Raw genomic sequence first — 13,526 nt, forward strand, 5'->3', positions numbered from 1 at the left:
ATGGGGTTATATAGTTGCCTGTAAAATTTCAGCTCAATCGGAGTATTGTAACGTGTTAAATGACCTAAATACCCCTTACTGCCAAATGCACTATTTCGCGGACAGTTTTCTGTTTTCTTTGAAATTGTACATTTTAACCTTGAAAATGAATGAATTGGTTGTCTATGTCTTCATGAGACTTGTAGTTCTCTGTCTTAGTTTCAAAACGGTATAAAATGTACCCAATCCGATAAACGTAGCTCCAGTGGTGACCAAAATACTATAAGATATCAAATATGCCATTTAGCCTTTTGTCTTCAAAATTGATTTCCGATTGTATTATTAGACTTGTATTGTTATTGGATGATTTTAGAGCCTAATTGAAGGGATATGGTGGTAACATTACTTGTGTGTGATTTTGCGGTTGATTTGAGAAAAATAATAAAGCTATAAATGGTTGAAAAATAGCTAAATACAAAGGGCATGCCGCTCAAATTTTCACTCGAAGGTTAGGCGGATGTACTTGCAACTCGAGCAAAGAATTGGGGTTGAATTGAACTTGAATTGTCTAAGGTATTCGAGTCTTCTTTCGTAGAGGTATATAAGTTAGAATTTGGCCGAAACTCGTACCCTTGGAAAAATAGAAATACGTTTTTCTCGTCTTTTCGAACTCAAATGGGAATTCTGAAGTTTTAATCGCTTCCTTACCGAAACTAAAAGAGTGAACATGAATTTTTGAGAGTTTAAGAAATCATACGACTATTACTTAAACAAGTTTCATTTACTTGATTTTCTTGAAATGAAACTCCTATGTTTCGAATTCTAGTAGATTTTAAATTCTTAAATGATATTTTATCGTAGATTTGGACTCCAACCAAGGAGTTGGACCTGAACGTGATTTTGAAAAGCACTAGACCTTTGGTGAGTACTTCCAAATATCTGATTGAACTTGACACTTGTTTTCAATACTTGACCAATGTGATCGAATGATATTTGATTGGTATGATCGGGTAAGGGTGTATTTTATCGCACTTGCTCTAATAAGATATGTATTTGTTTATTGTTGCAATTGACTTGATATACTTGTGCTTGACTTGTAAGTGCTGAGCGGTAGCATGTACCACACTCAATCTGAGTGGGAGGTGCCTCTCATTCTCGTTTCCGTACTTTTATCTTGATTCTGTCGATTGGAGATGTTATCTCATCGACTTCTTGGGGACCCAAACCCCACTGGCTAGTTAATTGAGTCGAGCCGGCAAGGGTTTGGTCGATTAAATAACGAATCATGGGTATCTAGTGTTGTCGAGTGGAGTGTTATCTCCTCGACTAATCGGTGTGTTTGAGTATTACCACTAGTGTTTATTGAGGATTTTGGACCCAATAGGGAATTTGGATGGTGGACGGAAATTGTAACTAAATGGTACTCTACTGAACCGGTTACTTTACTTGAAAGTTGACGGAGTGTCAACTACTACTTGATCAAACTTTGGTGAAGCAAAGGGGAACTTGGCTCTTGAGAACCATCCGTATCCTTATACTTTGACATGATTGTTACTTATCGGGTTATTGTTTCTTTTGAAAAACTTTATACTCGCTCATTTTGAGATTTGCTACTTGAAGTGTTATTACTCACTTTTATAAACTTTTTATACTCGCTATTTTGCTACGTTGATCCTTGTACTTTTGAATAATGGTCAACTTGCTATTTGAAACCTCACTGGATTTTTAGCTCATTCCAAACTATTTGTTTTCCTTACAGGGAATACGAGCGAGGGCGTGAGACTGGTAAAGGTTAGTATAGTCTAATTTTTAAAATTTTACGATTGTACTCGCACTAGTACTCGACTAGAGTTAAATGTATCTAGAACTCATATCTTTTGATACAATTGGGATTGTATGAATGATTGAAATAGAAATGAATGTATTTATACGTTTCAAACTTGAGAATTGTTATTTCTTTTACTCTCAAGGTTGCAACCTATTTACCTGATGTGAGTGAGTGAGTTCTGACGAGAGTTAGGCAGGCGATCCGCTAAACCCTGGGGTATGCTCTAGGGGGAGGTGGGGTCGTCACACCTTTTAGGTATCTAAAAATTCTTTTTATCGTATTCAAGTGAGATTCCTTTGGACAAGACTGAAAATGAGCACACAAGCACACAACAAATATGATATCAGGTCTACTAGCAGTTAAGTAAAGTAAACTACCAATCATATCTCTATATTTTTTTTCATCAACTTTTGTACCTTCTTCATCCTTGTCAAACTTGGTAGATGTGCACATAGGTATTCCAACTTGTTTTGAATCTTCCATTCCAAATCTTTTGAGCAACTCTTTGGTGTATTTTGCTTGATTAATGAACGTTCCATCTTGGGTTTGAACCACTTGGAGCCCAAGAAAGAAATTTAATTCTCCCATCATGCTCATCTCCAAATCTTTTTGTATAATTGTGGAGAAATCCTTGCACAAACTCTCATTAGTAGCACCAAATATAATATCATCCACATATATTTGCACAATTAAAAGATCACTTGAACTATGTTTAGTGAAAAGAGTGGTATCAACAATGCCTCTTTTAAAACCATTTTCAATCAAAAAATCACTTAATCATTCATACCATGCTCTTATATATTTTAGTATAAACTTCCAAGCTTTTAATAAGAAACTTGTAACATCGCCATTTTCTCATAATCAATAGCACATAAATTTCAAAAAAGCTCTTCAACTTTGCCTGCATTTTATTCTTGCTTTTCTGGATAAGATTGACATTAATTCAATAGTTGAGTTCTAGGAATCCCTCATGCATATTATTCATTTTTTGTTTAACCTTCAACTTATCAATTACAAAGAATGACGAAAATCTTTAAAAGAAAAATTAAACAAAAAAAGACCAAGTCTAATAAACAAGTCATGCTTATTGCAATTCTAATGATTAGTTTCTTTCTCCAATTTTAAACATAAGAATTAGTTCTTCGTAATATATAGCAATTCATTAAATCAAATTTATCAATTCCTATACTTAATTTGGTCTTTTCATCGATTAGCAAATGATTGTGTTACTCTAGTTTTTATAATTCTAGGAAAGAACTCTTTGATAATACACTCTAGTTATGGTAACTATGCTATTAGAAAAAACAATGTACTAGTAATATCATTTTTTGCAAAAATGAAATTTGTATTTAAAACTTGAAACATCTTAAATTTATATAACTAAATAAATGTAAAAAAAAATACAGGGTGTCACATCTAGTCTTTTGCTTTTGGTCTCCAACTTTTAATACAATTAAAAATTTCTTAATTATTGGCTTGGATTGAGGGATTTGAAGAAAGATTTGAAATCTTCTCAAACACTTCTAAATATTTTGGATTACTTAGGTTGTATATGATTTTGGAATTCACTACTCATTGAATGCATTCAAGCAGTAAAATAAATGGTGGATTTTAAAACAAAAGGCCTCCGAAGTAATTCAAATGACCTAGAAGAATTTGAGAGGATATCAAATTTTCATCAAATCTCTCAATCCAAATCCATCATAAAACAAATTGTTGCAACACAAAAGGGCAATATGGTACAAAATTCTATTCTCTCTCTTGAAATTGTTTATCCTTTATTGATTTGGGTTGACATGGCATACAAAAATGCCAGATAATGGACGCATGTGAGACTTTCAAAAGTTTAGGGGAGGTAAGTGAACTTCTTATTGTCCCCAATGTTTGAAGTTATTCAAATTTGGAAGCAGGCAGGACTTTAAGATACAAATAATGAAGTGTCCAAAGTAAAAAAGTCTACATTTAAAGTGTCATATTACAAAATGAGACATGATGGTGCAACATTAATTTCGTACCAATGTTGAATTGCTAATGCATATCAAATGTAATTCCGATTTCCAAACCTTTCTTTCTTGATGGAACTGCTAGCCATTTTTTATATCTTTGTTTTTTTGAGGTAATAGTTTACAGCCAAAAATGGCACAAAAATATCAAAAAGGGCCTTGGGAGGAGGGGGAACATAAAACGTGAAATTCATGGAAAACCACAGGTTTAGCATCTTTACGGTAGTTCGCTTTGCAATCACAGCTTTCCTCCTCTTAAAGCACTTTGATCTTCACCCTGCTCTCAGGGATTTCCGATACTAATTCCATTGATGGCTTAAAAAATCATTCTATAGAATATACATCAATAACACTGTAAAATAAGTGTTTGTAATTATCATGCGTTAAAGTAATACTTGTCATATATCATCTCAATTCTGAAATCTTCCTCAATGCTGCTAATACAGCGTTGATCTGATCCTTCAAACCAGTTGTGCTAGTTAGACTTTTTTCGTGACTTTTCTATAAATCAGTCTGACTAATACAGAAATTTTAACTGATTCTCTTATTTTTGAGTAAAGAACCATAAAATTTAACTGTTTGATATGTTAAAATCTCTGTGACTTGCATAGAACACTTGTTATGCAGTAAATACTAAGCAGAGACAGAATTAGGAAAAGAATTTAAAAGTATTATACCGGTCCAAGTAAGCTGCACAAACGTTAAATGTCAAACACAGCAGTTTTATATGTTGCATGAAGGTTGTTATATTGAGTCCCTGTTTTATTTGAAATAGACACTTTGAAATAGCTGCATATATCAGCCGAAAGAAACAATCTGAAAACCTGTCAAAATGTTGTTTTTATGTTCATCATTCTTGTTTTGCAGTAAGTACAAACTTTTCATTCTTCAACTTAGCAATATTTTTGGAAGTCCAACAAAAGTAATTTTCCCTAGACATTTTTCTTTGCTGTTTATGTTAGGGTGGTTATCTAAATTTAACCTTTGGTGAAAACTATCACCTATTAAATCCAAAATCTATATGGCGATTATTAAGAAATAAATTAACAGTAAAAAATAGCGGAAGCGTACCTGAATCCATATCGATAAACTGATATATGTATCTCCAAAGATATTGGGGTGGCCTTCCAGGTCAACACGTATTTACCGATCCTTTGAGAGAACCCTTTAGTTTCTTTCTGGTATCTTTCCTGACGATGGGATATCAGGGAAGAGTTATTTTGTGGTATTAGGAAATACGACAACTAGAATGATACATGTGACCTGGGGATCATAACCCTATTTATAGGTAACGTTCATGTTATCTTTTGGAACCCTATTTCAGCCTATTATAGAAATAGGAGCCCATAAGTCTCTACACATTAAAGGCCCACACCCTATTAGATACATTAATTTCAAACTATATTTGATCACTTTAATCGGGTTTAACCTTAATCGACAGCTTGCAATACATAATTATTCACATATAAGTCCAATGTTGGATTAAGGATCCAACAATCTCCTACTTGGACTATATTTGTAATCTTATAATTATGTTTCGCAATTAACCGTATGAGCTCAACTTTACTGTTATTATCATAATGTATTTGCAACCAATTCGGTCCATCAATCATACCAACATAGGATCAAAGCGGTCTTTGTTACACTTTCGTAACTCGACCCATCAATGGTCACATATATCGATATAATTGAATGACATGAATCATTATGTGGATGTGTAGCATGAAAATTTCATGTAATGTGATCAAAACATGCCTATTTCCAACTGATCCACCTTAAATTTTCATGAGATCAAACCATACCAAAATCAGAATGTAGATAAATCTAAACTTTATTTATGCATAAATATCCTCAAATCCTTAATAATCGAAAAATGTCATAAGAGCATTTAAAATAACAAACTCCCACTAAAACTGTACATCATTTAATACGACACCAATATGAGCAGTATGCTCATGAAACATTTTGGGTGGCAATCCCTTAGTAAGCGGATTCGCAACCATGGAGTTTGTCCCGATATGCTATATTGATAACTGTCCACTCTGTACTCTTTCTTTAACAGTCAGAAACTTGATATCTATATGTTTAGATTTCATCGAGCTCCTGTTGTTGTTGGAATATAGGACTGCTGACTTATTGTCACAAAATAATTTGAATGGTCTTTCAATACTATCCACCACACGTAATCTTATGATGAAATTTTGCAGCCAAATTCCTTGATTGGATGCCTCATAACAAGCTATAGACTCTGCAGCCATCGTGGAAGAAGCTATGAGGGACTGTTTAGCACTCTTCCAGGATATGGCATCTCCAGCCAACAAGTACACATAGCCTGACGTTGATTTCATAGTATCTTGACATCCAACATAATCGAAATCAGTATACCCAATGATCTCTAACTCATCTAACTTCCGATACGTGTGCATGTAGTCTTTTATTTTCTGTAAATACCTTAAGACCCATTTGGTTGCTTTCCAATGATCTAATTCAGGGTTACTCAGATATCTACCCAACATCCCACTAATGTACGCAATATCCGGACGCGTACATACTTGAGCATACATTAGATTCCCTACTGCTGAGGCATAAGGAATCTTTTGCATCTCTCTTTCCTCAAAAGCATTCTTAGGACACTGCTCAAGACTAAATTTGTCTCCTTTAATCACAGGAGTGTCACCTGATTTACAATTTTGCATGCTATACCTTTTAAGAACCTTTTCGATATAGCCCCTTTGTGATAGTTCTAAAATACCCTGAGAGCGATCACGGTTTATTTGTATGCCTAACATAAAAGATGCATCACCAAAATTTTTCATCTCAAAATTTTTAGTTAGAAATTTCTTGGTTTCATGCAATAGACCAATATCGTTGCTGGCAAGCAAAAAGTCATCAACGTACAATACCAGAAAAATATACTTGCTCCCACAGAACTTATGGTATATACAATTATTAACTAAATTCATCTCAAAACCAAATGAGATGATCACTTGATGAAATTTGAAATACTATTGTCGAGACGCTTGTTTGAGCCCATAGATGAATTTTTTTAAGTTTGCAAATCATATTTTTTGGGATCTCCTGATACAAAGTTTTCTGGTTGCACCATATAAATTGTCTCATCAATGTTACCATTGAGAAACGCTGTCTTTACATCCATCTGATATAACTCAAGATCGAAATGTGCCACTAATGTCATGATAATTCTAAAAGAGTCCTTTGAAGAGATTGGAGAGAAGGTTTCTTTATAGTCGATACCTTCTTTTTGTGTAAATCTTTTAGCGACAAGACGAACTTTGTATCTTTCCACATTGCCTTTCGAATCCCTCTTGATTTTAAATATCTATTTACAATCAATGGGTTTCGCACCTTCTGGCAATGGGACAAGATCCCAAACATCATTGTCCTTCGTGGATTTAATCTCCTCATTCATGGCATCGATCCACTTTTGAGAATTTGAACTTTTCATGGCTTGATGGAAGTTGATTGGATCATCTTCCATCAATCCAGAATCATCCTCATGTTCTTGGAGAAAAAAAATGTAATCATCTGGCATTGCACTTCTCCTTTCTCTAGTGAATCTTCTTAATGGCACTGGTTCTTGAAGAGGAAGAGTTTGTTCTTCTATAACAGTTTGCTCTTCGATATTATCTTGATTTGTCATGCCATGATAAAATTCAGGAATAGGGTCCTGAGTAAGAGCAATGACACCTGTGGGAATATTAATATATTCCTCTTTAAAGACAATGTCCCTTACTGTATTTTCTCCGCCAAACTCGATATCCTCAAAGAATCAAGCATTTTCTGTCTCAAAAATTGAATTAGCTGTGGGATCATAAAACTTGTAACCTCTGGATCTTTCAGAGTATCTAATAAATAACAACTAATCGTTCTTGAGTCCAGTTTCCTTTCATTAGGCCTATAAGGTCTTTCCTCAACTGGACATCCCCAAATATGTAGATGCTTTAAACTGGATTTTTTCCCAGTCCAAAGTTCATAAGGAATTTTGATAGTTGTTTTAGTTAAAACTCTGTTAAGAATATATGATGCAGTCTTAAGTGCTTCTCCCCGGAGTGACTCTGGTAAGGTAGAATGACATATCATATTCCTTACCATGTTTTTAAGCGTTCTATTTCGTCTTTCAACTACACCGTTCATAGTGGATGAACCCCGCATAGTATACTGTGGGACGATACCGCATTCCTCTAGACATTTAGCAAATGGTCATAAATGTTGTTCACTGAACCGTCATATCTACCATAATACTTACCACCACGATCAGATTTGACGCTTTTAATTCTTTTGTTGAGTTGATTCTCAACTTCAGCCTTAAATTTTTTTTGAACACGTCCAGTGACTGTGACTTTTCAAAAATGAGATATATGTAGCAATATCTTGAAAAATCGTTTATGAACGTTATAAAATATTGTTGACCATTCCAAGCAGATGTGAAAAATGGTCTACAAATATCTGTATGTATAAGTTCTAAGACGTCTGAAGACCGATTGGCTTCAATTCTCCTTTTATTGGTTTGTTTCCCCTTTATACAGTTAATGCAATCATCAAAATCTGTAAAATTTAAGGGGTCGAGAATTTTATTTGACACAAGTCTTTCCATTCTCCGTTTGGAGATATGTCCCAATCTCTTGTGCCATAATGCGACTGAATTCTCATTGATTAATTTTCTCTTTACTCCTCTAGTACTCAGATGCAGAGATTCATTAAATGAGCCAATTATATTAATTAAATATAGATTATCATAGTGCATTAAAGAACCAGAACCAACCAATTTTGAATCATGAAACAATTCAAAATTTTCATTTCCAAATGAACAAAAATAACCAAATTTGTCCAAAACAGAAATAAAAGTTAAATTCCGTCAAAAAGACGGTACAACAAATGTCTCATGGAGATCCAAATAAAATCCGGTCTTTAACAATAATCTAAAAACTCCAATTGCCTCAACTTGAACTGTTTTGTCATCGCCCACGTAGATATATCTTTCATTATCATTAGACTTTCGGCAATTCAGGCAACCCTGCATAGACACACTGATGTGAGTTATTGCATCAGAATCTAACCACCATGTGTGTTTAGGTATCGAAGTTAAATTAATCTCAGAATAAACCAAGTTAAGAAGCATACCTTTCTTAGCACGCCAAGCGTGATAGTTGGTGCAATGCTTCTTTTGATGCCCTTTAACTCCACAGAAGAAACAACTATTCTTTCCCTGATCATTTGGTTTCTTTTGTTGTTTCTTTTGTGGCGCTGTACCTGTAGCTTCTTTTTCCTTCTTTCTTTTAAGTCCTTTACTTTTATTATTAGTGGTTGACACCAAATGGGCATTTTCTGTCTGCTCTTGCTTCAACCTTTCCTCTTCCTCTACACAATGTGAGATGAATTCATTTAGAGATCAAGTCTCCTTTTGACAGTTGTAACTCACCTTAAACTAACTAAACTGTGTAGGAAGAGATATTAAAATCAAATGCACTAGTAACTCTTCAGAGAGTTTCAACTTAAGTGCATTTAATTTCTAAACAAAATGAGACATCTCCATAATATACTCTCTGATATTGTCTTTACCACTATATTTCATTGAAACTAGGCATGTCAAGAGCATACTAATTTCAGCCTTTTCATTTTTGACAAATCTTTTTTCAATGTCCTGAAGGAACTCTTTAGCGGTTATAGTCGTTTCTGACATTGTTCCCCTGAATGCTTCTGGAACGGCCTTTTTAATGATCATCAGACACAAGCGATTTGATTTCTCCCACCTCTCATTATTTTTCTTTTCATCAGAGGTATTCTGATCTATAAGAGGCGGTGGAGAATCTATCCTTAACGCAAAGTCGAGATCCATTACTCCAAGTACTATCAAGAGATTTTCTTTTCAGGACTTGAACTTTGTGTCATTCAACATCGGAATATTATTGATGTTGGAAGTAATATTTGTAAGATCATTCGCAACTGAACAGAAAATATAAAATAATTAAAACTATACTCATATAAATCAAAATAATAATAAATTCAAATAAAGGTAACTCCATCTCAAGATATCGATATTCTATTAATATTTCTTCTTTGGACAAAACTATTAACTTTTGAGTGATATCTTGGTACAGTAATAAATACTGATAATAATAACATGTCAGAAATAAATTTTTCTTTGGGCCAATTTATAAATCACATGTAAAAACCAAATAATTATCACGTATTTATTACCACAAGTGCACCTGTAATTTTATTAAATATTGACCTTCCTTTGGGCCGATCAATATTCATAAAACTACAAGTACCTAACTAGTTATATTTCAAAATAAAATAATTTTCATAATAGAGGTCACTTTGGTGGCATATTATTTCAATTAATTTATTCCAAAATATATATAATTATACCAATATTCAAATTTAAAATTATCCAAAAGAAATAAAAATTTTAATCAAAATCAACTTTGGTCAACTTTGATCAAAACGTGGCCGAACCTGGTCAAACCAGTCAATTGGATCAAGACTTATTGGACCAAAAGGCCCATATCCATAATTTGATCCAAAATTATCATTCAAGCCCAAAAAAAAAATTCTCTTGAAATCCATAAGTATTTTATAAAACTGCATATTTAATGGGCCTAATATATAGACTTTGTAGGACTTGAATGTCTTATTAACTTTATTAGGGTTCATTTAAATTAAATAAACTCTAATTTCCTTAACATAAATATATACATATTGGCTCTTAAACAAGGAAACAAGTCAAAAATTCAACTTAATTGTCCTAATTTTATAATCAAAGGCATATCCATAAATGGGTTCAAGCGATATAAACAAAATAAACAATTAACTAGGCCAAGGAAACTTAATTTTTTTTTGAAACACGTGCCACTTGGTCATAGTTTCAAACAAAACCAAATGCCTGGATTCATTGTTAACCAAAACAATAGATAGTACAATCCATGAATTAACTACTGCCATGAGCACTAGACTTTAAGTCTACAGCATATGCAACCAATCATGACCAGAATAGTATTTGACTAATCAAAACCATAACCATGGAATAATTATGACCATGAAAGACTTATGAAGACTTTTCCATCATAGTGGTGGAACCCACGAATTCATCCTTTCTTTATCATATTTGGTAAAGTGACCCACGGAAACCCACGGAACAAAAGTAATTTGTACCTTTCTAAATTGCCGAATTGTACAATTCTCATAATCAGCAGTTAACGTGAAGTGATATTAACTTGGGCAAAATCACGGAACAAAAACTTGTTAGCCATGCAAGCAAATCCAAAATTAATCATAGTTCTATATGAACAAAAAAAAACTCAAAAATTATGAATTTCTAAATTCAAAATTTTTCCTAATAATCAACCATATGGGCTCTGATACCATTTGTTAGGGTGGTTATCTAAATTTAACTTTTGGTGAAAACCATCACCTATTAAACCCAAAATCTATATGGCGATTATTAAGAAATAAATTAACAGTAAAAAATAGCGGAAGCGTATCTGAATCCATATCGATAAACTGATATATGTATCTCCAAAGATATTGGGGTGGCCTTCCAAATCAACACGTATTTACCGATCCTTTGAGAGAACCCTTTAGTTTCTCTCTGGTATCTTTTCTGACGATGGGATATCAGGGAAGAGTTATTTTGTGGTATTAGGAAATACGACAACTAGAATGATGCATGTGACCTGGGGACCATAACCCTATTTATAGGTAACATTCCTGTTACCTTTTGGAACCCTATTTCAGTCCATCATAGAAATAGGAGCCCATAAGTCTCTACACATTAAAGGCCCACACCCTATTAGATACATTAATTCCAAACTAAGTTTGGATTGCGGTTTATTTGCCAAAATATATTTGCTTACATCATCATTACAATTTCCAACACACCTTTTTATCTTCCCAATTACCTTTTTATCTCACATACATCACATCACAAAAAGTGCTACAGTAAAAATATCTCTAATAATTCACAATCCAAACAAACCCAATTGATCACTTTAATTGATCTTAACCTTAATCGACAGCTTGCAATACATAATTATTCACATATAAGTCCAATGTTGGCTTAACGATCCAACAGTTTATTCTTTTCTTCTCCAGCTTTAGTGAATAACTGTCCCAAGCTAATGAAAATTACAAATGAAAGAAACTGCATGTATAGTTTTGTGAAGCAATCTAACGTTCCGTCCTCTAGAGAGATTAATTACAAACAAATTAAAAATCTCAAGAAAAAGACACAAGATTCTTGATTAAGTGCATATTCTCTGTCCTTGGACACTTGCAGCTGCTGGACAAACTAGCGAACGAGAAAGTGGTAGATGCTCCAAGTTAACTAAAAAGCAATGTTTTGAAACTCGAATAGTTAATTGAACCAGTGAAGTGTTCGGGTACTGATCGGACCGGTTCAACTCTAGTTCAATGATATTTTTTAAAAATAATTTATATAAATATATATATATGCACAAAATAAGACATGCAATGGATTAATTTAAAACTTTATATGATGAAAAGTTTAATATTTTCAAAAAACCTGGATTTTCAAAAATAAATTTTTAAAATTATAAGTTGAAACAAATAAATTTCATCTCAATCTCAATTATATTTTACAAAAAAAAGAAAAACTTAAATCCAACCCAAAAATATCACAATATTTTGAAATTATACAAAATTCATATCGATGGAAATTAGACATTGTGAGTTTAAATTTTAATTCACATTTTTGAGATTTAGAGATTGCATCCTAAAAAAAGGTTTGGAGTTTGGAATTTGGAGGAACTCAAAAAAATCGAAAATAGAGATGCAAACTTGAAAAGAAACAAAAAAATGAGATGAAAGTGAGTGGTTGTGACATTTAATAATTATTGAGGTTAAAGAAAAATAATTATTTTTTATTTTTTTCAATTTAATAGACAAAAAACAAAATTCCAAGATGGAAGAAAACATCAATAAATTAAACTAAAAAGGTTTGATTAAAAAGGGGTGACAAAAGAAAAGAGAAGAGAGAGAGAGAGAGAGAGAGAGAGAGAGAGAGAGAGAGAGAGTTGAAGATTATAAAGAAAAAGTTATGAGAGCATGAGATTTTGCAGGAAAAACGGAGGAAAGAAAGATGGAGATTTATTTGATATAAATCTGGTATAAAAAAGATTAAGTGGATGTGATGGTGCAATGGTTACTATGCTGGTCTGGTGTGGCAAAGGTATTGAATTCAATCCTTGCTTGCCGCGTGTTGTAAAACTTTAAAAAAATATTGAGGGAAAACTAAAAATCCAAAAATTAGCGGTTCGACCCTGTTTACCGGATTTGACGGTTTTGATCGGTTCTTTGACAATTTCAACTGTAGCATAAAATCGGAACGGACCGGCCGGTTTGACTTAAAAAGAAACCCATGAAGGCCAAAAGCAGGGCTGTTTCTTAATCTAATTACTATGAGCTTGGTGATTCACCATATTCTTTTACAATTTTCCCAAGTTGAAGGTTATTCGGAGGCTTAATTCTCTTGTTTATTACTCGCAAAACTTGAGAATTCGGCTTTACATGAATCTCTTTGTTTTGACAATAGTTCCAATTTTTTATTAATTAACAACTGCATCTGACATCTAAAGCAGAGATTGGAACCTATTATGTTTTTGCAGGTATAAAAATCCTCTGTACCATGCCAGAATTATGTGGCTTTACCTGTCAAATATGAACATCCTGATTCT

General features: G+C 33.2%; 1 protein-coding gene across 1 annotated transcript; it reads right to left on the reverse strand.

The window, feature by feature from the left end:
* Window positions 1–9,340: 9,340 nt before the first annotated feature.
* LOC140011371 (uncharacterized) lies at window positions 9,341–9,667 on the reverse strand. Its single transcript, XM_072060162.1, has one exon. The coding sequence runs from the start codon at window positions 9,665–9,667 to the stop codon at window positions 9,341–9,343; it is 327 nt and encodes a 108-aa protein (XP_071916263.1).
* Window positions 9,668–13,526: the final 3,859 nt, after the last annotated feature.

This window comes from Coffea arabica, chromosome 7e (assembly GCF_036785885.1).
Source record: "Coffea arabica cultivar ET-39 chromosome 7e, Coffea Arabica ET-39 HiFi, whole genome shotgun sequence".
NCBI classification, from domain to species: Eukaryota; Viridiplantae; Streptophyta; class Magnoliopsida; order Gentianales; family Rubiaceae; genus Coffea; species Coffea arabica.

Coding starts and splice junctions, on each gene's coding strand:
- LOC140011371 (XM_072060162.1), bottom strand. CDS start 9,667: ATGGATCTCGACTTTGCGTTAAGGATAGATTCTCCACCGCCTCTTATA.